General features: G+C 53.3%; 1 protein-coding gene across 2 annotated transcripts; it reads left to right on the plus strand.

Moving 5' to 3' along the window:
* Positions 1-2,033: 2,033 nt before the first annotated feature.
* Positions 2,034-23,639, plus strand: DRC7 (dynein regulatory complex subunit 7). Of its 2 annotated transcripts, none has more exons than XM_040498134.1 (18): positions 2,034-2,133; positions 5,557-5,791; positions 6,190-6,364; positions 7,386-7,511; positions 8,272-8,466; positions 10,174-10,332; positions 11,116-11,334; positions 14,044-14,172; positions 16,471-16,543; positions 17,360-17,488; positions 17,670-17,798; positions 19,050-19,270; positions 20,325-20,540; positions 21,117-21,227; positions 21,317-21,427; positions 22,334-22,528; positions 23,122-23,261; positions 23,354-23,639. In XM_040498134.1, the coding sequence occupies exons 2-18, from the start codon at positions 5,592-5,594 to the stop codon at positions 23,445-23,447; spliced, it is 2,622 nt and encodes an 873-aa protein (XP_040354068.1). In that variant the 5' UTR covers positions 2,034-2,133; positions 5,557-5,591; the 3' UTR covers positions 23,448-23,639. The 2 variants fall into 2 exon arrangements, with proteins under 2 accessions (XP_040354068.1, XP_040354069.1); XM_040498135.1 differs by having other exon boundaries at positions 8,308-8,466.
* The last annotated feature ends 2,265 nt before the right edge of the window (positions 23,640-25,904 follow it).

A 25,904-nucleotide genomic window follows, 5' to 3' on the forward strand; every position in this document is an offset into this window, starting at 1 on the left:
ATTTTTTTTTTTTAAAGGGGCTCCTGGGTGGCTCAGTCGGTTGGCGTCCGATTTCAGCTCAGGTCATGAGCTCTCACAGTTCATGAGTTCAAGCCCCGGGGCAGGCTCTGGGCTGACAGCTCAGACCGTGAGCCTGCTTCAGATTCTGTATATGTGTGTGTCTCTCTCTCTGCCCTTGCCCTGCTCACCCTCTCTCTCTCTCTCTCTCTCTCTTTCTTTCTCTCAAAAATAAAATTTAAAACAAATTTTAAAGTCATGAGTGATCACAGAGTTGCACATTAAGATGACAGAGGGACCTCATTGTATCCCTATTAAACTGGAGGACGCATGATAGGAAGCTGGATACTATGGATGCTGGCTTCCTGGGGCATTGTGGAGGTTGTGTAGGGTGTAGGTTTCATGGCCTGGAGTAAATGGGGTGCTGCTGCTCATTATCCAGCAATCCTGCTCCTGGTTATTGACCCCAGAGGAACACTCTTACATGCCTAGAAGGGACACGACCGAGGACGGGTGTGTGGCATTATTTATGGCATTATTTGTAGTGGAAAGGAGCTGGTGGCAAAGGGGAGGTAGGGTCCATCACAGGGAGAATAGAATGAATCCCTACAGCAGACACACAACCACATGGATGGATCTAAAAGCACAGTTTTTAGCAATAATGTAAGAAACAGAGGAGGTAGTAACACCGTATCACTTACGTGAGTTAAAAACAACAACGTGCAAAAGAATGCTCATTTTGAAACAAAAAAAATGTATCAGAATGGCTGCCTATAAAGGTCAGAGAATGGGGTGGGGCGCCTGGGTGGCTCAGTCAGTTACGTTTCTGACGCTTGATTTTCAGCTCAGGTCATGATCCCACAGTTCATTATTGAGCTCTGCATCAGGCTCTCTGCTTGGGATTCTCCCTCTCCCCCTCTCTCTCCCCCTCCCTCCCTCAAAATAAATGAATAAACTTAAAAAAAAAAAAAAGAATCAGATAATTGGAGTGGGTATGAGGATAAAAAGGAATAAAGAAATATACAAAAGAAATGAGACTAGCCTGACACACCCTGTGTTTACCTTTCTCTCCTCCCTGCCTGCCCTCGCCCCAGGCGGATTCCTCAGGGGTAATTGCAGGGCACACGGTCCCACGACAGTTTAATTTATCCTTCACACTTTATTTTTCGTGACTGCATAATATTCCAGCCAGAATTTAAAATCATGATTTATTATTGAGAATTGAGGTTATTGCTATGTTTCCCCCAGTAGCAGCAACTGTGTAAACTTGTCAGGACAGTGTTTCTCCAGAAGTGGCCCCCCACACCCCACAGGGTGCTTTACAACTTTTGTGGGCTCCTTCCTCCAATAACAAAAGAGTAAAAATATATTTTTTTTACCTCATCGGTACAAAGACGAATACAATCCAGAGTGGACTCATAATTATATACTTATTATTAGTCTGTTCATTTTTTTTTCTGAATTTGAAAGCAATTAGAATTAATTTTTATAGACCACTAACCTTCTGGATAAGTTTTCCCTGTCCCATGAGTTAGACACTAAGCAGAGGCCCAGGGTGGACTAGAACCCAGGCCTCAGCTAGGCAGGCTGGTTCTGTGGTGTAAGTAACCCCATGGCCAATTTTAAGCTGTTGATATGACATCACTGAAGAGAAGCTGGGAAGAGATACAGAGGAGCTCACCATTGCCTATTTCCATTATAGAGATACAATAGTAGTAAACAACTCCAAGAACATACATGCTAGAGAAAGGTAGTAAAATAATTAACAAGTGATGAATTTTGAGTATTAATTACATTTGCTTTAATATAACCTATTTATTTACAAGTTTTTCTAATTTAATGTGTAATCGTGGCTGTTTGTCAAAGGGCTTGCAAACATTTGTGAAATTTTAACAATCAGCTCTTGCAAACTGGCACGAACTGGCTCCAGCCTGTCGCTCGCTGAGGGACCTATAGCAGGTGGTCTTCTGGACCGAGGCCGGGACAGTGACAGACTACATTTCCCAGAGGCCTCCTCTCCCAGAACCTGTCCTCAGCTTCCGAAAGCTGTTACCATGGAGATGGGCTAACAGATGGTGCGGGCTGTTCTCAGAGGGGTGAGGAGGGAGCCCAGGACCTGAGGTAGCTGGTGGCAGGGTAAGAAGTAGGGTGGTGGTGGGAGGGGGCTTTTTCTGCTTGGGGGGCTTCCAGCCCTGATCTTTCTGGGGAAGGGTTGTGTGTGTGTGTGTGTGTGTGTGTGTGTGTGTAGGCTGCTGCCAGGGACCGGTGCAGAAAAGGGCCTGCGTGGGTTGGGGAGGGCCTCTGGGCAGGGACTGCCCTCCCCACACTGGGCTGTAGCTGAGGAGGCAGTCTGGTTTGGGAAGTATTTAGCTCAGCTCCACCTCTGATAAGGGTGTTCTGTGACCTTGGGCTCAGGGCCCATCTCAGTGCCTGTCACAGTTGTAACCCTCTGCAGCCCACAGACACCTTGGCCTTATCCCCATTTCTATCTTTACTTACCTCTCCCACTCCCCCCGCCTCATCCCTTCTAGAACTTTCCCATCTCAGTAGGCCCTTAACTGCTTGGCTTTCAAAGCCAGAAATATATGGCTTCTAACCCCAGATCTGCTACTTACTAGCTCTGTGACCTTAGGCACTGCACTTAACCTCTCTAGGACTCAATTTTTTCATCTGCAAAGTGGGTATCATAGCACTGTCTGCTTCTTAGAGTCCGTAATGGAAAAACTCAATTCAGTGTCCTATCTCCTGTGTGTTTCTCCTTTACTACTCACATGGGACACTTCACCCCTGACACTTCTGGTCACCAAATGTGTGACTCACCAAGCAATTCTCTGTGAGCTGGGTGTCCTACAACGTAACTCAATTCTGACACTATCTACCTGGAGATAGAATCAGACCCCACAGATTCAGGGCTAAGTCCCACAAGATGGCCCGTCCACCTCAGACACCGATCTCAAGTAGTAGGTCCCTAGGTTTACCCACAACTTCTGTCTTCCTTGGTTACAAATTGGAGGTTGGTGCCCATGACGCCTTCCTCAGGTTTGATTAATTTGCTCAAATGGCTCACAGAAGTCAGGGAAACACTTACTTGCATTCATCAGTTTATTGAAGGATCCAAAAAGGATACAGATGAGTAGCTAGATGAAGAGGTAATAGGGTGAGGTCCGGAAGGGACCTAGGCACAGGAGCTTCCGTCCCTGTGGGGGTGGTGGTGTCATATAGGTGGATAGGTTCACCCACCTGGCAACTCTCCAAACCCCCCTCCGGCTGGTATTTTATGGAGGCTTCCTCATTTAGCACCATCAATTATTAACTTCATTTCCAAACCGCTCTCCTCTCTTTAGAGAAGTGGGGGGTCGTGGGGCTGAAGATTCTGAGCTTCTAAGCATAGCATGGCCTTCGCGGCGACCAGCCCCATCCACAGCCCACCCAGAGTCCCCTTGTCAGAACAAAAGATGCTCCCTGTGCTCTCATCACTCAGGAAATTCCAAGCGTTTCTGGAGCTCTGTGCCAGGAACTGAGGCACAGACCAATACATATTTTCTGGGATCTCACTGACTCATTGCAGGATGTGTGGGATTATCTCTGGGAAGCCCTTAGCACGGTGCCTGGCACACAGTAGGTATCGGGTACACAGTAAGCACCTAGTGATGGTTATTACTGTCCTCCCTGTGGAGGAATACTCTCTGCGCCCAAGGGGCAGACAAACAGATCTGAGCATTGGGCTGTGCTGTGGGGCTGGCAGGCACAGTGGGAGGTTTGCCTGCAGAGAACTGGGGTCCTGAATGAGCCTGCTAGACACAGGCCTCCACCGTGATGTCGGCCACCTGGGCCTCAAGTGGGCTGACCTCCAGTAACAGGTGCATTACTGGGTCCTGAGTCCTACAGAATGTCAGCATGGGACAGAAAACATCTGTCTCTCCTTTCATGTTGCAGAAGGGGAAAACGAGGCCTAGAAACGGGCAGGGAGTGGCCCAAGGCCCCAGCAGAAACTGATGGCACAGCCAAGTTCTCCGTTTAGCCAGGCTGGGGGTCACTTTGCCTCCCCAAGAAGCTGAGGCTCCAGATAGGGATTGGAGTGGGGAGGTGGGCCCAGCCTTTACCTCCTGGTCCCTTTTGCCCCCCCCCCCCCCCGGATCCTGGCTCCACCCAAATCTGGGGAGACCCTGCTCTTTTCTCCCCTGTTCCCACTCCACCACACCCTGGGCATTGGGTTGGTTTCCCTCCCCTCTGGACCTTTGCCCTGTGTGCCATAAAGAAACGGGACATTTGAGGTAGAGCACTGCAAATACCAAAGACTGGAGATGGAGTCAGGAGGCAGGAGGCCATTGGATCAGCTGGGCTGGTGTAATAGGAACCCGACATGGCCACTTCCATAAGCAGAGCCTGGATTTTCTCACATGACGGGAAGTCTGGAGGTGGCACTCAGGGCCGCCAGGGTTCCGTTTGGGACCCCAGATCCCCCCGTCTCTCCACTCTGCTGTCCTTAGCAGGCAGCTTTGGTCCTCGTGTGTGGTCATCTCACGATCAGGCATTGGCTGTTCCACCTCCTGCTTTATGCAGGAAGCAGAGAAGGGCAAACAGTCCGTGCCATCTGGGCCCTGCACTTTACCATCCGACAACTTGGACTCACATCTCAGTGGCCAGAACCAGGCTCACATCGCCGAGGCCACCCCCAGCTGCAAGTGAGGCCGGGAACTGAACATTTCAAACCAAGCACATTGCTGCCACCAGTGAAACTGGGGTTCTGCCATATATGGAAGAGGGGACTGGATCTTTGGGGAGGCAACTAGTGGTCCACTACAGTGAGGCTTTGCCTTGTGGCTGCGGGTAAGGGCTTCCCTAGGGCACATGAGCACAAATGTCATCTCAATGTGGCTCCCCAAAAGACCTCCATCCTGTGGGCTGACAAAGGGCTTGGCCCGGAGAGTACAGGCTATGTCACACCCCACACACCTGCCCCCTGGCCAGGTGCCCTGCCCTTGCCTTCTCTGTGCCTCAGCTCCGAATTTGGTGATGTTACTTTTCTTTCCTTCCTTCTTTCTCCTTTCATCATATTCCATATCACCTTACTGTTATGAATAATTTTCCAATTCACTTCTCCGACTTAATAAGTATATCTTAATAGGAAACTTCATAATACCATTGTAACCCCTATGGTATTAGTGTTGCTTGCCATAAAGAGAAGGTACTTTCAGAAGAAAGAAAGAAAGAAGAAAAGGAAGAAAGGAAGGAAGGGAGAGAGAAAGAAAGAATGGAGGGAGGAGGGAAGGAGGGATGGAGGGAAGGTTGGCAAGCAGCATTAGTAAGTTTGGACCAGGACCTACTCTGGCCTTGACAATAGCTTTCAACCTGTGGCCTGCTGTGTCTTTGTTTTTAAGAGAGGTCTGCACATGTCAGAAAGGTGTTACAGGCATGCCAGCACCAAGCAAGACTCTCCCCAATAGAAGAGAAGTTTAAGAGGGGCTCGCTTGTCCCCCCTCTAAACCACCTCGTAGAGACACAGGTCGTCTTGGTGGCCGAAGTGGGCCATTCTGAGTGCATTTATCCCTCCCACAGACATTCCACCTCTAGGCAGCCAGAGACGTGCCAGGATGGAGGTCCTGAAGGAGAAAGTGGAGGAGGAGGAGGAGGAGGCCGAGCGGGAGGAGGCAGCCGTGCGGGCTGAGAGGGGCGAGAAGGTGGTGAGGCCGATGGAGGTGCGGAGGGAGGAAGCCCCCATGACACAGGAGATGCTCAGAGACCTGGAGAAGAAACTGTCAGACATTGAGATGGCCATCCCGGAGAAGCTCTCGTGCGTGCCAGGGTGGGGGTTTCGGGCCTGGCGGCCCTGATGAGGGTGAGACCAGGGCTGGGTGAGAGAAGAGCCAGACAGAACGGTGGCCCTAGGGCTGGGAGGCAGGACCGGACATAGAGGGAGGCAGATATGAAGGAGGGCTCTGCTTTCAATCGGCCTGGTCCAAGTCCCCTCTCTTCCCCTCACTAGCGTGTCACCCTGGGTGAGTCATTCAACCTCTCTGTGCCTCTGTTCCCGTTTCTATTTAAAAGTGCACAGGATGATGATGCTTCTAGGCAGCTGTGAGGATTAAATGAGGAAAGGATAGAGCCAACGGCAGCTAAGGTGGGTTGATGGTTCCCTGTGTGCCAGGCCTAGCCTCACACGGACTAATGCCACCCCTCTTACGGGCACAGGACCTTTACCAAGGACACTATCGACATCTCCAAGCTACCCCTTTCCTACCAAAGCAACACGCTCAAGGAGGAACACTTGCTGCAGGTGGCGGACAGCTTCTCCCGCCAGTACAGCCACCTGTGCCCAGACCGCGTGCCCCTCTTCCTGCACCCACTGAACGAGTGCGAAGTGCCCGTAAGGCCGGGTCGTGGAGGGTAGGGCAAGGGCTGGAGAGCAGAGGGTGGAGGGAGGTGGGCCAAAGCTCATGGGTCAGAGTTTATATCCGGGGATAGCATAAATCCAAATGCCAGCAGACCTCAGCAGGGTCGATGTGAATCACCCCTGGGGGCCTTTGGGGGCCTGGAGACCCCACGCCAGCTACGGGACAGCTAGACACCTGGTGCAGTCTCCAGCCCCGGACCCCAGCTCTGTCCGGGGAAGGGCAGAGAAATAAGATGAGATAGACTGGGACCCAAGCCCTGGCCTCCTTCCCTCCAGCCCTGTAACCCAAGCACGTCCTGAGTGTCTCTGGGCCTCAGTTTCCCCCATCTCTAGGTGGAATGGCATAGGATGAATGCAAAGGTTGCAAAACAGCAGCTCACAGGCTGATAGGGACCCACAGACTGTTTTATTTGGTCCACATGGTAATTTTTAACATTGGTATTAGCTGCCAGCATTTGAAACTCAGTGATTCCCATACGGGTCCCAGCTCCCGCTTCTCTTGATCTGGTAACCCCAGGTGTGCATTTCCCCTGGAGCAATCAGCGGGCCTGCATGGGTGGGGCCATGTGACATCCTATGCTGGCGGGCCTTCTTCGAATCTACAGGGAGACCACGGAGGACTGGGCCATGGGCCCTGGGGTGACAGCAGCCCCTCAAAGGGGTAGCACTAGCTCCCTCGCACTGGGTGGTGGTCAAGAGCCAGACAGGCCAGATCTGCTACTGACTGTGAATCTGAACAAGTCAGCTCACCTCTCAGAGTCTCAGTTTCCCATCTGCCACTGGGCCTGACTTACAGGGTTGTTGGGGGATTGGGAGGTGGTGCCTGGTCTGGCAGCACTCAGCAGAGCACAAGCTTATTTGGCATCTGGGCTGGAGGGGCAGAGGCCTAGAGAGCCTCCCCACCCAGGGCTCTGGCTTGCTGGGAGTGCTGGCCTCCCCCCACCAACCCCCAGGTAGAAAGCCCTCCGGGGGTCTGTGGTCTCTCCCCTTGCAGAAGTTCGTGAGCACAACCATCCGACCCACACTGATGCCCTACCCTGAGCTCTACAACTGGGACAGCTGTGCCCAGTTCGTCTCAGACTTTCTCTCCATGGTGCCCCTGCCGGACCCCCTCAAGCCGGTAAGCCACCCCTGGCTGCATCCTTAGGCCCATGGGACCTAGGAAGGGAAGCCGGGGATATGGCGAAGGAGGCTCAGTGAGGCTCACACCACAGGCCGTAGTGCATCTGGTCTGAGCCCCTCAGAGACCCCTCTAGGGTGGGGTGAGGAAATGGGCCCAGAGAGGGAGGGCCACTTGCCTGAGGTCACACAGCAAGCCTGGTCTCCTGGCTCCTACCTCTTTGCCTCCTTTGCCTCCTTCTGCCTTCAGAGTCTTCCTCTCACGACTTGAGGAGGTGAGAAAAGGAGAGAGGGGAGGGCCTTGCTGGTTGTGACCCCCCGTCTCATCTTTGGGCTTCTGTCTAGCTCAATGTGTTTCCCACTGATCATGGAGGGAGACAGGGAGAGAGGGATAGATGCACAGGGAGAGGGGAGAAAGGCAAGATCCTTCGATCAGAAGAAGTGAGGACAACTTTGGATAAAACCGTAAAACGACCAATCAGAGAGCATTAGACCAGAAGCTTCTAACTAGTCCAGATGGTCTTTCCTATCAGGAAGTCCACAGCCACTTAAAATTATAGGCAAATGTGGATTGCAGTTTCTACATATGGTCCGAGGTTTCCATCCCATTCTCGGTAGGCTCTTCGGCCTGACAAAGGGGAGGAGCCTGGGGTGGGGAGGGGTCCCGCATGCGCATTGGCCCTAACACCAGGCTGCGGGCCTGTGGGAGGACAGGTAGGGGTGCAGCGGGGCGGCTGCGCTGACTAGCCCTCTGCGGCCAGCCCTCCCACCTGTACTCCCCGACCACGGTGCTCAAGTACCAGGAGGGGAACTGCTTCGACTTCAGCACGCTGCTCTGCTCCATGCTCCTCGGCGCTGGCTACGATGCCTACTGTGTCAACGGCTACGGCTCACAGGACATGTGTCAAATGGACTTGACGCGGGACGTGTGCCCACTCACCGTGAAGCACCAGGAGGTACGGGGGCTCGTGCTGCCCCGGGCATCCCGCAAGGCGTGTCATTGGTGACGCAGCGCGTCCCCTCCCTTCCTGCCCCTTCCCGGCCCCACAAGCAGCCCCCCGCTGCCCTGGACTTCATTCACGCTGCTGGTGTGTCTGTCCTGGTGTGTCTGTCCCGGTGTCTCAGCACACACAGCCCGGCTCCCCGAATCGCTGTCCTCCTTCCCTTGTCCTAACTCACTTCCAAGCGGCTGTTCCCCACCAGGTGAATTCTGTGACTGCCGCCGGCTTCCACCGGCTTCTAAAGTCAGTCTCTCCCAGATTTATCCTCCGTGTTTGATAAAAATCCCCCTAGCCGTTTTCATGTAAGGAAAAAAACAGACAAGTGGGCATTTAGTTCGCTCTCCGCCCCCCCTCCGCCCCACTATTTCCTCCCAATTCAAAAGACCCCTTTTTAACAGCAAAAAAAAATTGTCACCAACTCTCCAGCAGGTGGTGGGTGTGTTTTTATATCTGTTGACATGACAGCTCCCAACTGGCCAGAGGCTGCTGTGAACACAAGAGACGCTCTGAAATGAATTTAATTTTAGGATTCCAAAAGCATCTCTGCATTTTGGGAAATAGCCATGGTACAGACAGAAAATGCTATTGGGGAACTGGATTGACTCCAGGGCTCTGTGATCAGAGTTAAGCCCCCGTGGGTGTCTGCAGCTCAGGACAGGGCATCGGGGGGCCCGGGGCCTCCAGCACTATGTGCATGTGCACCTGTGTCACACCTGAGCGAGCTCCCGGGGGCCCTGGGGCTGGTGCTCTGCTGGAGGGAGGCACCGGGTGAGAGTCTTGCTCTCGCAGGTCCACCTCCCCCAGGAAGCTGGAGCGAAGGCCGCCTTACCTTCCGCTTGGCTTCTGCAGGCCTGGGAGCCCACACTCAGGCCTCTTACCCCAGCCAAAATGTTAATAATTAAAGTGATAGAATAGCTACTAGATGCAGAGAACTTTCGGGTTTACAAACCGCTTTCACGTCCGTTGACGGGGCTTCCCCTCACAACAGCGCTGTGTGGTGGGTGTTATCTCTCCTATTTCACAGACGAGTATGTAGAGATGAACAGAGAGATGGACTAACGTGGCCGAAGCCACACGGCTGGTGAACGGAGACAGGGGCTGAGGCCCCACCTGGCTGATGGGCAGCTGCGGAGACTGGCCATTTTCCCTCTTCACTGTGGCAGGCCCCTTCCGCAGCCTCTGCGGTGTTCTCCCCTCGACACTGTGCTGACCACCTGGCACACATTTGTACACGTGTGCGTGCACGCACACAGGCTTTCTTCTCCTTCCTAGCCCAGAAGAGTCTTTAGGTCAACACGAGACACCCTCCAATGCCAGAATCTGGGAGGTCCGACTCCTGACAATTCTCCCGCTTTCTGGGTCAGATCCAGATCATAGATAATAAGGGCAGTGGGGGGCGAAGGGGTGAAAATCTCATCTCCTGAGCTCTGCCGCGCCCGGCCCCTCCCGTGGGCGTTTTCCTGTCTTTTAGGTCTCAGAACAAGCCCGGGAGAAGGCTCTTATTCCCGTCCCATTCTACAGAAGAGCCTGAAGTCAGGGAATGGGAGCTGAGGCTCTTGCATTTAGGGCCAGAAAGCCTGGGGACTCCAGGAGCAGCTGTGATCTCCTGGTCAGTGGGGCGGGCGACGCAGGGCCACTGATCCTTCTCTCGTTGGGAGACAGGTGGTCCAGGAGGAGGAAAAGGTACCACCTAAGAAGTACGCCATTAAACCGCCCAGGGACCTGACCAGCAAGTTCCAGCAAGAGCAGGAGACAAAGAAGCAGGAGGAGATCAAAGCGGAGGAGGAGAGGCGGCTGAGGGAGGAGGAAGAGCGCCTCCTGGTGGGTCCGCGTCCTCAGCCCCTGCACTCAGTCCTCCGGGAGAGGCCGCTGGCAACTGTAAACTGACACAGATCCACACACCCGGGTCAGCATCCCCTCCTCCCGCCTCACCATCCCCCACATCAGTCCAGCCATGTGGGAAGCTCCCACTGGTGGTCAGCCAGCTTCTGCCACGGGTTTCTAATGTCAGAGAGCTCTGCTGCCTGGAGCCAGCCTTTCTGTGCCGGACTCTGGTGTCCTCCTTGTTCCAGACTCTTTCCCTACCTGTATATACTCCTCATCCATCCTCCCTTGCATCCATGCATCCACACTCTCATCTCCCTGCCCCCCCCCTTTTCCTCCCTCCCTCCCATCCTTTGCTTCCATATAGTATCTACTAGCATCTCCTGTGGTCCAGGCACTGGGGATACAAAGAAGAACATGACACAGTCACCCTTCTTCCAGAGGGAAGAAGACAAAGAGGCCACGCAGTACCCCTCCACCTTCCTTTGGATGATATCTCACCCAGAATCACAACGCAGAAAGCCAGTAAATCCCAGATACTTCGGGACTCCAAAGGGCCCAGTTTGTAAACTACAGATAAACCCAGACCGTCCCATTTTACAGATAAGAAAACAGGCTCAGAAGGGGGGTGATGTCCTCAAGGTCATGCAGTCAGCCAGTGCTGCCATCAGGATCAGAAATTGGCTCGCCTGCTGGTTCCCCAGCCCTGGGGAGATGTTTGGGCCCCTGACACCCCCCTTCCCACCCCTTGGCCCATGGTCACCCACCTTTCCTGTGCAGGATGTGGAGAAAGCAAAGACTGACCCCCTGCATGGCCTACGTGTGCACTCCTGGGTCCTGGTGTTGTCGGGGAAGCGTGAGGTGCCTGAGAGTTTTTTTATCGACCCATTCACGGCACGTAGCTACAGCACCCAGGACGACCACTTCCTGGGCATCGAGAGCCTCTGGAACCATAAGAACTACTGGGTCAACATGCAGGACTGTTGGAACTGCTGCAAGGTACTGGGCCAGGGGGCGGGGGCGATGTGACAGGCCCAGGCGGGGGGGGGGGGGGGGGTATGCTGGGGGAGTGACCTGTGGGGTGAGCTGACCACACCGAGCTTCAGACTTTCCCCATTAGCTGAGTCCCCATAGCCCACTCCTTTGTCCATAAATAACCATTCTAATATTATTGTCTCTCTCTTGATTTGTGTATCCTTATAAAAAGTGGATTCTTGTTTATATGAGTGATTTTTTAACGTTTATTCATTTTTGAGAGATAGAGAGAGACAGAGTGTGAGTGGGGGAGGGGCAGAGAGAGGGAGACACAGAATCTGAAACAGACTCCAGGCTCTGAGCTGTCAGAACAGAGCCTGACGTGGGGCTGGAACTCACGAACTGTGAGATCCTGACCTGAGCTGAAGTCATACGCTCAACCAACTGAGCCACCCAGGCGCCCCTATATGAGTGATTTTTTTAAAACAATGTATTAAAATATAGAAAAATATACTCATGCAGAAAATATACTCATCCTAAGTGCATAGTCCAACAAATTCCCATGAATGTGTGTGTAGATATGTATACATACATACGTGTGTGTGTGTGTGTGTGTGTGTGTGTGTGTGTGTGTGTGTATAAAATTCAGTGCCACTTACGTAAGTTAAAAATACATGCACACGTTTGGGGGAGAGGGAGAGTCGTAACTGCACACAAAAGGACTTTCTGGAGTGTGGGCAATATTCTATTTCTTAATCTGGGTGCAGGGAACCAGAGTGCATTCAGTTTCTAGAAATTCATTGTGCTGTACACAAATCAAATGAGACACAGGCTCCAGGCTCCACATCCTGTGCTCTTTTGTTGTTTCCAAATTCCTCCATTTCCAACCAGGCCAGTTTCCCAAAGGTGGATCCTGGGCCCTTTGCCCCCTCTTCCAAGGTGACCCTGTCCAAGGGGACTGCTGTCACCCCTGTGGCAGATGGGCAGAATTGATGCACCTGTGCCCCAGTGCAAGTCACCCTGTGTGGAAGTCAGATGTTCTGAGATGGGGAAACTTCTGCCTTGAGTGAAGTGAGGATCAGCCCAGCCCCCGCTCCCGTCACCACGCTGGCCTCTCAGCCTGATTCCAGGCTTGGCTCTCACTGACTTCACAACGTTGTGGGGTAGATGTGCAGTAGATGCTTAGAATAGTCCCTGCCTGTGCAACAAATGTTAGCTATTGTTACTCTCATTTTACAGAAAGAGCTTCTACCCCACCACACAGATAGAGCAGTGCCCAGACTGCCCTCCCCCAGAGCCCAGGCTCCTAACTGCCATGGTGGTCAGTGCCCTCCAAAGGCTAATGGACGCTTAGAGGCTGCTTACAGTCCTCCTTCGCCCCATCCCAGACTGGACTGAAGGTCCTCAGCCTCTCCCTCCCAGCATGCTCTGCACCAGTGCCAGGAGAAGGAAATCTGTGGCGGGGATAGCACAAGATGATGAGATGAGGTGGAGATGGAAGGGTGGTCTGGTGGAAAGTGAAGCCAGAGAGGCTGTACTGCATCACCAAGTGAGGCCATGAAGAAATAGATCATGACGCTGGCTGTCACTTCTGCCAGGGGAGAGTGGGAGCGGCTGCTCTGTTCCTTCAGACGACCCTGAAATGACATTGAGAACGGAGAGCCACGCGAGGCACCCACACAGAAACTGGCTGGTGCAAACACACCCCAGGCTCACGGACGTGGTGGTTGTCCATTCATGTATGCTTTCTCTGTGGAAACAGAACTTTAAGTTAAAGTATCAGAACACCTAACTACTGCTTCTAGTTACCAAGGTGATGGAATGGAGGACGTGCTTTAAAGAAATACAAACATCTGTGTGGTTAGCTTCCTCTCCTCTAAGCCTTGACTCTCCGCAGTCACTACTATATCTGCGGGCAGTTCTCTCCCTCCCTGCCCTCCACCATGTTCCTCGTTCCTCTCCCCCCACTTCCCAGCTAGAGCAGAGTGAGAGCCCCCCAGGACTCAGGGTGGTCTCAGATCAGAGCTGCCTTCAGGACAGCGTCACGTTGCAATCCTTTGTGGGAAGCTATTCTTAAGCCTTTGACCTCCCTCTGGGACACTGATTCTGGGTGTGTTGGGGCCAGGGGGTGCCATCCTGGGGAGGTAGATTGGGACATTGCGTGCCCCCATCTGCTGGGAGTTATCTGGCAGGTGAACCCAGGCTCAGGTAGGCTGGGCTGAAAAGGTGAGAGCCCCCCCGCCATGGAGGAGAGATTCCCGCCTGCCTCCTCTATACAGTTCTGCGTGTGCCTGCCTGGTTCCTTTCTCCCTGGCACGGGTAGAAACTGTGAGTTGGCCCTTTCTCAAACCCACCATTTCCCCATCCGTAAAGTCTTGCTGGCCTGCATCTGCTCTGAACACCGCCTGGGACACCCCCTCCCCCGCCGACGCAGCAGGATAAGCCCCATATCCAGGACCGTCCCAGGCCGGAGAGTGGCCAAGTCTCACAGAGACCAACAGCGGGATTGTCTTCGCAGGGAGATTGGACAGCGGGGCTGGCTTCAGTTTCCCTGTTGAAATGAGGAGGATGGGCGTGGCCTCTGAGAGGTGGCCTGGAACCGACATTCTGTCCCCCTGAGACCCTGGCCCAGGTCCCTCCTCTACTCCGGATACGGCTGTTCCCCGCTACTGCGTGGAACGGGAGGGGGTGTGCTGGCGGTGGGGTGCACTCAGATGATCCTTCCCCCACCAGGACTTGGTCTTTGACCTGGGAGACCCTGTGAGATGGGAGTACCTGCTCTTGGGGACCGAGAAGTCTCACCTGTCCTTGACTGAGGAAGAGGAAGATGGGTTGAATGATGACGACGATATGGAAAACCTGGTGAGTCTCAGCAGCGCGGGCTGGGCGGTGGGACGGGGTCTTCACGCCCTGTCTTGCTTCAGGCCGACCTGACCCATGTCCCCCACCATGTGTATGTGTGTTGGTGGGGAATGTGCCAGACAGACTAGTTATAGATCCCTCAAAGCAGAAGGGCCTGGACCCTGCTCTCATTTTACAGATGGGCAAACTCGGGCCCAGGCAGGTCCACTGACTTGCCCGGGACACCCAGTGGGGTAGGGAAGGGCTGAGACCTGCATCCATGGCTCCTGCCCCACACACAGCCCGCCTTGGTCAGGGGCTGCCCTGCTTCTGTTAAGAGCATGTCCCCTGCAGTAGGGTGATGGGACCATGCCCACAAGCCCTGGCCTCACTTGCAGACCTTCCTTCATAGCCACCACGGTCCCCCTCACATGCTTCCAGGCCTTTCTCTGTCTGTCTAATCAGCCCATTGGCCTCGGGCCTTCCCCACGGCATCAGCATCCCCTCTCCTATATCCTGGCCGGGGGCCTTCCAGGCAGGTCTCCGTAAGGACCCGTGCCTGGAGGTCGGGGGCCCAGAGGCCTTGGCTGTTGGCTGCGACACCTTGGGCAAACTTCCCAGTCATGGAGAGCTTCATTTTCCCCATCTGTGTGTAAAATGCGGGAGTGGGGTCAGTTATAGTACCAGGTGTATCAGTTTGCTAGAGGTGCCATGACAAAGTGCCACACACTGGGGGGCTTGAACAACAGAAATTAATTTTCTCACAGTTCTGGAGGCTGGAAGTCCAAGATCAAGGTGTGGGCATGTTGACTTCTACTGAAGCCTCTCTCCTTGACTTGCAAATGGCTGTCTTCTCTCTGGGTCCTCGCGCGGTCTTTCCTCTGTGTGTGTGTCTTAATCTCTTCTCACAAGGACCCAGTCACGTTGGCTTAATGGCCTAGTTTTAATTTAACTACCTCTTTAAAGATCCTGTCTGCAAATGTAGCCACATCCTGACGTACTGGTTTTGGGGCATGATTAGGGGGACACAGTTCAGCCCACCCCAGTAACATTCGAATGACCCTAAGTGCCAGGAGGCACTTGACCTGAACTAACTCGTCCACGTCTTTACTACCACCTGGTGAGGTGGGTGTTCATATGATCCTTCATGATTATCATCATCCCATTTTACAGACAAGAAGACTTGACACAGGGTGAAGTAACTTACCCAATGGTAAATGGCCTGTAAGTGACAGAGCTAGGGCTTGAACCTGGGATCTGACAGTCTGACTCCCAAGTTTGGGTTCTGAACAGTGACTCTGTTCTACCTCTTGGGACTGCTCAGGGACAAAAGGAGACAGACCATAGGTACGACGAACTTGTCTCATCGTCCTCATCTCTGGAGACCAGAGAGCCTCCGTGTGCCCTAAATCCTGGGACACAGGCGCCCCCTGCTGGCCTCCAGGGAGCACAGATTAGATGAACAAGAGGCAGAGGTGTGAGCCATGTTTGTGGGAGAACATTTTTACATTGAGAAAATCTTATCCACGTTTCTGTGGTTACCTAGCTTGAGGACCATTTGTGTAGACCAGTCCTTATTTTACAGATGGGGAAACTAAGGCTTGAAGAGGGGGAAAAAAAACAGTAGCTAGGCAGTGCCTCAGTGGTTTATGTACATTCTTTTTTTAGTAAATGTTTATCTATTTTGAGAGAGAGAAAGAGAGCATTAGCAGGGGAGGGGCAGAGACAGAGGGAGAGGGAGAGAATCCCAAGCAGGCTCTGAGCTGTCAGCACAGAGCCAGACTTGGGGCTTAATCCCAAGAACCGTGAGATCATGACCTGAACCGAAATCAAGAGTCAGACGCTTCGCCGACTTAGCCACCCAGGCGTCCCTGTATATTCTATCAGTTAGTCCTCCCACGGGGTCCAGTTAACAGTTAGGAAACAGGCTCAGAGCAGTTAAGGGACTTACTCCCCCAGGACGCCAAGCTGGTGTCAGATGGAGGGTGGGGCTTGGGTCCACCTGACTCCAGAAGCCCCTTTCTTAAGGAAGGATGTGTAGCTGTTCCCGGTGCCCGTGCTGACTGACAGGAGGTGGGACACGCAGGGCAGGGGATTCCTGTCCTAGCCAGGCGGTCAAGGGAAGGCTCCTGAGCCACCCCTCTTCCTCTCTACCTTGGGTCACGCCAGGTCAGAACCGTCCGTGACCTCTGGCTCCCCTGGGGGAGCTGATGGCCACTGTGGCTTGGCCCTGGTGGGCAAGACAGAGGCTCTGCCTCTAACTGCCGCTCCAAGGCCCAGCCCTGACCAGAGCCTGCCCCCGCCGCCCTCTCCCAACAGGGCAAGGAGGACGAGGATAAGAGTTTCGACATGCCGCCCTCATGGGTGGAGCAGATTGAGATCTCCCCAGAAGGTATATGCACGTATGTGTTCACCCACCTCCCCAGGACCCGTTCGGGGTGAGCCAGCCGAGGCTGCCCCAGCCCCTCATTGCCACCCCTTCTGCCTTCTGTCGCACCCTCGTCCTTCCTTCCTGCTACACGCAGTAGCTCTGTGGCCGGGGGCCTGACACCTGGCATGCGGGAGGGGGCTCAGTTAAGCCGCGCTGGGTGACACAGGGTGGGTGATAAAGGACAGGGGACCAGGACGCAGTCATTCCCCTCCCGCACCCTCCCTGCCAGGAGGAGGCCAAGCATAGTACAGGTGGCACAGGGGAGTGGAGGTGTCAGGACCAGGAGGAGCAGGCAGAGAAAGCAGGAGGGCAGGGACACTCGTGTCCCATGCCGGCATCTAGTGGGTGCTGAGGTGCCTGTCTGGGGGTGCCCAGACCCACGGCGAGGGCATGGGCTCTTCTAATAGGTGGGAAGGGCTAGAGGGGGCTTCATGGGAACCAGGGGAGGAACACCCGGCCCAGCCTCCCGGCAGAGAGTGTTTCCAGCAGGGAGACCTGCATAGGCCAAGGCCTGGCAGTGGGTGACTGGTGTGGTAGGTCACAGCTCCCACGGCCAGGCTCAAACCTGAGAAGTCCCCCGGGGCAGAGCCACCCTGGTGACCACTTTCCTCCATCTCCCTGCAGTGGGCTGGGGGCCTGGAGTTAAGCAGACAGCACAGCGGACAGCGACTAGTTGGGGGGCGGGGGGGGGGGGGGGGGGGGGCCCTCGGGCCCCCCCCCCCCCACACACTGCCCTGATCCGGGGAGGAGCGACCCCAGCCTGCTCTGTTTCTGCAGCTTTTGAGACCCGCTGCCCAAATGGGAAGAAGGTGATCCAGTACAAGAGGGTGAAGCTGGAGAAGTGGGCCCCATATCTCAACAGCAACGGCCTCGTGTGCCGCCTCACCACCTACGAGGACTTGGAGTGTAAGGGGGGCAGCCCCGCCCGTGGGAGCAGGAGAGCCGGGGTCCCCATCCCGGTGTGTGACCTCGGGCACGTCGCTGCCACTCTCTCGGTGTGAGTGCGGGCCCTGCCGGCCTCTGTGCTGGGCAGGTGGAGGCCAGGGGAGCCGGCCTGGCTGCACCAAGTACCCATCGCGCCCCGCAGGTACCAAGACTTTGGAGATAAAGGAGTGGTTTCAGAATCGGGAGGACATGCTGGAGCTGAAACACATAGACAAGAGCACAGGCCTGAATGTCGACTACTTCAAGCCAGGCCACCCCCAGGCTCTGCGTGGTGAGTGTCCAGCTGGGAGGCCGGGGTGGGGACGCTTCTCATTCCTGGAGCAGCCTCCATGTGGCTGGCCTGTGCTGGGAGGAGCCAGTACCCAGGCATCCGCAGGGCTCTTAGGCGGCAAGCAGTGTACTTCGCCTCTGCCTCCCTGAGCAAATCAGATGTGTGGGAGGTCAGGAGAAGTGCAGAAAATCCAAGGAAATGTGACAAATGTCCCTCCAGGAAAGTCAAAACTAGGGCCACGGGGCCCATTCTGTGGCTAGGCCTAGGCACACAGGGGGGGGGGGGGGTCACATTTCCAAGGGGTCAGAATACCGAGCAGTAAAACCAATGAATGTGCTCCGCAAGGACGATGCAGCAGGGGGTGGAGGTGTGGCCATGAGCCCCAGAGTCTGGGAAGTGAGGGAAGGACATGTGTTGGGAGAGAATCAACAGCCCTAACCGAAGACTCACAAAAGAAAACCACAGTGTCAATATACATCTAAAAAAAATTATCAATCTCACTTGGTAGTTGAAGTGAAAAGAAAGAAAAGGAAGAAAGGAAGGAAGGAAATCCATAAGGGACCATCTTACGAGCCTCATGTTGGCAATGATGAAGAAAACGGTCCTACTGGGTGTGAGCAAACACATTTGCCCCCTGTCACTGTTGGTAGGACAGAAAATTGGTGCAATGTCCCTGGAAAGCAGTTGGGCAAAATAATCAATAGTAGCTTCCAACGATGCTTTCTAAAAAATTTTTTAATGTTTTTTTAATTTATTTTTGAGGGAGAGAGAGACAGACAGACAGAGCATGAGCAGGGGAGAGGGAGAGAGAGAGGGAGACACAGAATCCGAAGCAGGCTCCAGGCTCGGAGCTGTCAGCACAGAGCCCGACACGGGGCTCGAACCCACGAGCGGCAAGATCCCAGACCTGAGCCGAAGTAGGACGCTCAACTGACTGAGCCACCCAGGTGCCCCTCAACTATGTATGCTTTTTGACCAGCAGTGCTACTGCTGGTATTTGTCCTGAGCAAATAATGGGCAAGAATGAAAAATGCATGATGCAGATGTTCAACATGGTGTCGTTTATAATAACGAAAAGGACAGAGGCAACCTAAATACTCAGCAGTAGGGGATTGGTTACAGAACTCGTAGTCATCCATGAGCATTCACGGGCATGCCTTGTCCCTGGGGTCTGGGGTTGGGTTCTCAAGCCAGTGGCCAGAGCTCCTGGTCTCACCCTGCTGACCTCCCGGACCCTGTCTCCCACTACAGTGCACTCGTACAAGTCTATGCAACCTGAAACGGACCGCATCATGGAGTTTTACGACAGAGCCCGTGTGGACGGCCTGGTAAAGCGGGAGGAGACATCGAAGACCATGACGGAGTATTACCGAGGACGGTCTGACTTCCTCTCCTATCGCCATGTCAGTTTCGGGGACAGGGTCAAGAAGTTGTCTCTGAACAGTGCAGAGTCAAACCCCCGGCCGATTGTGGTGAGCACTCACTGGGCCTGGGGCTATAGGGTGCCCACTCTCTCCGGCAGGCTGAGGTGACCCTGGGATGGGGACAGCTCTGACTCTGGAGCCACATCTTTCCCAAGTGCCCTCTCCTGTTTTGTGACCCTGAGGCTGTCAGATGCCAGGCTGTGCCCTCAGCCACTGGGCCATGGATGTGTTACTTCCTTACTATTATAAAAAGTGCACACTCGGGGCGCCTGGGTGGCGCAGTCGGTTAAGCGTCCGACTTCAGCCAGGTCACGATCTCGCGGTCCGTGAGGATCTCGCGGTCCGTGAGTTCGAGCCCCGCGTCGGGCTCTGGGCTGATGGCTCGGAGCCTGGAGCCTGTTTCCGATTCTGTGTCTCCCTCTCTCTCTGCCCCTCCCCCGTTCATGCTCTGTCTCTCTCTGTCCCAAAAATAAATAAACGTTGAAAAAAAAAATTTAAAAAAAATTAAAAAAAAAGTGCACACTCGTGACCAAACATTTAGAAAATATGGAAAAATATAACAAGAAAAGGAAAAGTATCTCGGGATGGTATCTCTCAGATATTGCCATGTGTTAATAGGTTTGGTTTTGAGAGTCTAAGTCTAACTGAGGTGTGTGTGTGGTGTGTGTGTGCGAGGGAAGGTAGAATCCCTGCATCACTCACTTAACATTAAATTTGCACTTTTTCCTCTACATCATTACAAATTATTTGGCAACTGTGTTTAACGGCTGTATACCAAAGAGGCTCTTCCTGGAAGTAAGGGATGTTTAATGATAAAGCAGGGTGCTTGGAGAGGTGGTGAGCTCCCCATCTCTGCAGGTGAGCAAATAGAATCTTGTGGAGAGAGCTAGAGAAGAAACGCCGCACCATACAGGGCTGAGGTGGCCGGGTGCTGAGAACCCACGGAGCCAGAGAGCCACTGTCTGGCTGGGAAGGACTGCTCCATATAAAGTCCCAAAAGCCCCCAAAGCCCAGTGTCCGATTGTCCTTTACTTCCACCCTCAGGGGTGTGCACAGAGAGCCCCTTCCCCACCTCCCATCCTATGATGATCTGGCCTCCCAGAAAATCACAGAGCGGTTTGCCCGCAACCCTGAGCAGCCTGCGGATGAGGATGTGGCGGAACGCGTGTTTCTGATCTCGGAGGAGCGCATCCAGCTGCGCTACCACTGCCGTGACGACCACATCACGGCCTCCAAGCGCGAGTTCCTGCGGCGCTCCGAGGTGAACCACAAGGGCAACAAGATCGTCATGACGCCCGACATGTGTATCAGCTTTGAGGTGGGCCTGGGCGCCGTGGCTGGCCCGGGTGGGCCGGGTGGGTGAGGAGAAGTTCCCGGGGCCCTCTGCCATCCCAACGACTTGGGGAAACTGGGATGGAAACTCATGGTTCCCAGCCCGGAAATTCATCTCTGCCCCTTGGGAAAATCAAGAGCTCCCATCTGGGGACCTTCATCTTTGCAGCTCCTCTGAAAATCTGCCCTTTTTCCATCAAGAAAGGCAACCCAGCAGGCTACTCTCCTTATTCGTCCTCCCCCCCAGTCCTAGACCAAGCTGACCCCAGATCCCGGACCAACACTGGAGTAGGAGAAGGTCCTACCACCTCTGAGGAGCTGGCTTTCCTCACTCTTCTGGCACATTCCTTAGTCCCTCTGAGCTTCCAGTTCACCTTCTTTTATAATCTATACTTTCATAGATGAAGAAGCTGAGGCCCAGAGAGGTCAAGCAAGTTGCTTGTTGTCACACAGCTAGAAAACGGCAAGGGAAGATTTGAACCCAAGCAGTCTGGCTCCAGAGTCTGCCCATGACCCTAGCCATTGCTGCTTCTCCTTGTCACTGTGGTTGTGGTTGTCCCAGGTGGAGCCCACGGAGCACACCAAGAAGCTTCTCTACCAGTATGAGGCCATGATGAAGCTGAAGAATGAGGAGAAGTTGTCCAGACATCAGGCCTGGGAGTCGGAGCTGGAGGTGGTCCCGTGGTGAGGGTGGGTGGGTGGGTGGGAGGAGGCAAGGGTAGAGGGTGTCTTATCCATGCCATCCCCCGCTTTCCAATTTAGGTGCTGGAGATCCTGAAGCTTCGAGAGGAGGAGGAGGAGGAGCACAGGCTGACCATCTCCATCTATGACACCAAGCGCAACGGGAAGAGCAAAGAGTATCGGGAGGCCATGGTGAGCCTCATGTCCTGGCCCAGGCCCTGGCTTTTCCTGGACACCGCTGCCCCCCGAGGCCTCCGGGACAGTGAGGACAATCAGGGACTCTGCCAGGGAGCTCCTTATAGGGGACAAAGCTATTGACACCACTGTGGCCCTCCTTGCTGTTGAGCTGACCGTTTCTGTGATGAACACCAAAGGGTGCTCAGGATCCAGAAGGTCTCCCTCCACCTCCAGGGGCTGTGGCCTGTGGCCAAGCCAAGGCCCTCTGCCACATGGGAAAATAATGGAAATCGTGTACGCACCTCCACCCAGGGCTCCCCTCAAGGTCAGGACCTGGGCCGGTAGCCCCAGGGAGCCCACTCTGGCCACAGGCCTGAGTTCTCGGGCACCTGCCGCACAGGACTTTCGGGTGATACCCTCGGGTTGCAAGGCCCAGCTGGGTTTTCAAGGCCAGCTTCTAAATCTGCTTCACCCACCAAGTGTGGAGATTTCTAAAAATAGTTTGGGGTTGTCGAGGCAGGACAGGGCATTAGACCACTCACTGGTTCTCAGCCGATACAGGCTAGAATACCTGGGGTGAGAGAGAGAAAGAAGGGAGTTATTGGCAATTTTTGATTTACCGTTACTATGATCACCATTTATTACCATTTATTCAACAAGCATCGGCTGAGCGTTGGTTATTTGCCGGGGCTCAGGCAGAGAGATGTGAATTCAGGTATGCAGAGTTGGCTGTTACCGACTGTGACCACTGCTACGAGGGCCGGCACAAAGGGCCCCTCCGCGGCCTCCGTCCCAGAGGCACCAGGCCCTGGGATCTGGATTTAAGGCCTAGTTTTGTGTCATCACATGTTGATGCAGAGCTAGTCAGGAGGTCTCTGCGGCTCCTGCTGGTCCAGCTGACCCTCCCCCTCCCCCCCACAGGAGCGCGTGATGCACGAGGAACACCTGCGGCAGGTGGAGGCCCAGCTGGACTATCTGGCCCCCTTCCTGGCACAGCTCCCGCCGAGTGAGAAGATGACACGTTGGCAGGCCATGCGTGTCAAGGACGAGTGCCTCAGTGACTTTAAGCAGCGGCTCATCGACAAGGCCAACCTCATCCAGGCCCGGTTCGAGAAGGTGCGGCCAGGGCCTGGGCAGGGGAGGGAACCTCGGCATCCTCATCCAGAAAATGGACTCGGGGCTGTCTGCTCGCCATCTCCACACTTTTGAGGGAGCAGTGAGGGGGAATGAGTCAATCAGTGCTTGGAATTTTCCAGAAGACCGAGTTGTCCTTCCTCGTTGTTTGCTGGGTGGAAGCAGGGAGGGAGGGGTGGAGGGGTGGAGAGGTGGGGGGTGGATGGAGGGGTGGTATATTATAACAACCCCTAGTCCTCGCTGCATTTCATATTCAGCTACGTGCCATGTAGTTTCCATGCATTATCTCCTTTAACCTGCACACAATGCTCTCTGGTGTGTGCAAGGGTATACAGTGCCCTTCATTCTGCAGACAAGGAATTGGAAGCTCTGAAAATATTGGAAACTTGTTCACCAGGCTCTCAGTCTTGAGGCCTGCTCCTCATGAACACGACACGTCTCTAAATGTGACCCCCCCACTGGCTCCCATGCAAGACATTGTGTGGCCCCTGCCTCTGCCGCTCTGGCTTCTGTGGATGGTGGTAGCAAGGCCGGCCCTCATCGACTCCTCTGCTCTCTGCTCCCCATGCCCGCAGGAGACCCAGGAGCTGCAGAAGAAGCAGCAGTGGTACCAGGAGAACCAGGTGACCCTGACGGTCGAGGACGAGGACTTGTATCTGAGTTACTGCTCTCAGGCCATGTTCCGCATCCGCATCCTGGAGCAGCGGCTCAACCGGTGAGGGACGGGGGAGCTGGACAGGACCATTAGGAGGCTGGAGCAGAGCGTTGTGAACCCTCACCACCTCCTGTTCCTGCCTCTGATTTCAGGCACAAGGAGCTGGCCCCGCTGAAGTACTTGGCTCTGGAGGAAAAGCTCTACAAGGACCCACGCCTGGTGGAGTTCATGAAAGTCTTTGTTTGATGCCCGCCATGGGGCCTTGGCCAAAGCTGCCAGGGCAAGAAACCTCCCCCACAGCCTGGCCCCTGTGCCCCCCACACCCGGAAAATGACAGTCCACTTGGGCGACCTCACTGCCACACCGCCTCCCTGTGACCCTGTCTGTTCCTGCTTCTCATGACCTTCCCGTAAATAAACACCCTTTGAATTTGCTGCTTGCACCCCATGTTTAGTCTTTATAGCCTAGGGGCCACCATCTGCCCACTCACCTTGGCCACCTTCTTTATTTGCTTCCTGTCCGTCTTCCCATTGGAATGTTGAGTCTTTGCAGCACCTCTGCAGATGGTCCCACAGCCACCTTCAAACAACTGGTTAGATCTCAATGTGGCTAGGGTGGCCCAGCTGACAATGTGGGAATGGCAAAGCCAAGGTGCATGCTCCAGGACCTGGGGGCTCCATATTAGACTGCCAGGAACAGCGCCCAGCTCCTCTTCTTACCAACTACTATTTAGCCATCTGTGAAATGGCATGGCGTTGTTGTCTTCCATAACACTTGTAAATCAGAGAGGGCTGGAAACGGCACTTAGAAAGCACTCAATGTTAGCTTAAAAAGTGGCCAAGAAACACATGAAAGTGTCAAATTCATTAGTCATCAGGGATATGAAATGCCACCACAAACCCAGCAGTATGTATACCATGAATACGTGTCAGGAGGATAAGAAGCAAATGGAACTCTCCCGTAGCTTTCCCAGTGGAAGGGTCAATCTGTACAACCACTTTGGAAAACTGGAGGTATCTAGGACTAAGCTTTGGCCCAACAATTCTGCTCCTAGGTTCCATTCCATCCACCCATCCATCCACGCTCCCCCATCCATCTATTCACCCGCTCATCCAATGAACAAGAATGATGAACAACTCAACCAAGATGCACATATACATCCACTAAAAGGCATGTACTAGAACATTCATGGCAGCACTATTATTAGTACCAAGCTGGAAAGAACCCAAATGCACATCAAGAGTAGAATGGAGACATATATTGTGGTCTTGAGAGATTTTTGTCATAACTGTATGGGAATGCTCCTGGCTTCTAGTGTGTAGAGCCCAGGCATACTGTTAAACATTCTACAATGCACAGGACAGCTCCCTGCTACAAAAAAGGATCTAGCCTAAAATATCAGTAATGGTAAGGTTGAGAAACTCTACTTAGGCTCAGTGAAAATGCATGAACTATAAGCCACATGGAGATTCCTCATATACAATATCAAAAGATTTCCAGATACAAAAAAAGTACATGCTGCCTGATTCCATTTATATGGGGGGCGGGGGGACCCAGACAAATTAATTGATGGTATTAGAAATCAGGATAATCACTGCTCTTGGGGTGTAAGGTTCGTGAATGTGAGGGAGCACCATGGGGGGCTTCTGGGAAGTTTGTAATGTTCCTGACCTGAGCATGTTCAGTTTGTGAAAACTCACTTTGACACTTAGAGTCTATGCCCTTTGGAGCATGTGCATGATACTTCAGTACAAAGTATTTTAAAATGCTGATCCTGAATCTAATCAAGTTTTAACTTCCAATTTACAGGAAATTCAGAGGGAAAGAAACAAAAATAAACAACACTAGAAGGAAACAAAATCATAATGTGGGACAGTCTACAAGGTAAAAGTCCTGATCAATCTCTTCAAAAGATCAATGTTTAAAAAAAAAAAAAAAAGTTGGACTGGAACAAAATGAGTTAAAGAGCCAGGTGTGGTGAATCTTGTTTCCTAGTTAGAAAAAGTTTTACATAGCTTTCGGGGATGATTGGGGAAATCTGGACTGCATGTTAGGGAGTTATTAGTTTGTTGTTGCTGTTGTTTTAAATGTGGTGATTTAATGCTTATCAGGACCAGAGCCTTATTGTTAAGAGGTACGTGCTCAGCATTTTAGTGCCACTGAGGGCAAAAATGTCTTGATGTTTACAACTTTCAAATCACTCAGCAAACATACATACATGAACAAAGCAAATACGGAAAAATGCTAGCAAGTGTTGGATTATCCACCAGGTGAATTATACTATTAAAACTATTACACATCATTGTAGAATTCTTTGCAAGTTTTCTCTGGGAAGTTTTTCACAATAAAAAGTTGAGGGGAAATACAGAGTGGACAGCTTTGATCAATCAGATTTTATTCTGCTCATCTAGTCCTCTTTTGATACCTCTCTCCACTCACTTCCCAAAAGCACAACGTGAGGGTGGACCCTCTGCCTCTCTCTGGCAGGGGGTGCAGTACCGTGGAGAAATCCGCAGACTTTGCTTTAACAACAACGGTTCAAATCCGGACACCATTCTTTTTTATCGTGTGGCCTATTACAAGCGCGTTAATCTGGACCTCAAGTGTCCTTATCCGTAAATCGGAACAGGAATTCCTACTTCTTAGGATTGTCAGGTGCGTTACAAGAGATCAAGCTGCCCTGAGCTGCAGTGAGCGGCTGGC

The sequence above is a fragment of the Herpailurus yagouaroundi genome, unplaced genomic scaffold, assembly GCF_014898765.1.
Source record: "Herpailurus yagouaroundi ecotype Mexico unplaced genomic scaffold, PumYag 190, whole genome shotgun sequence".
NCBI lineage: Eukaryota > Metazoa > Chordata > Mammalia > Carnivora > Felidae > Herpailurus > Herpailurus yagouaroundi.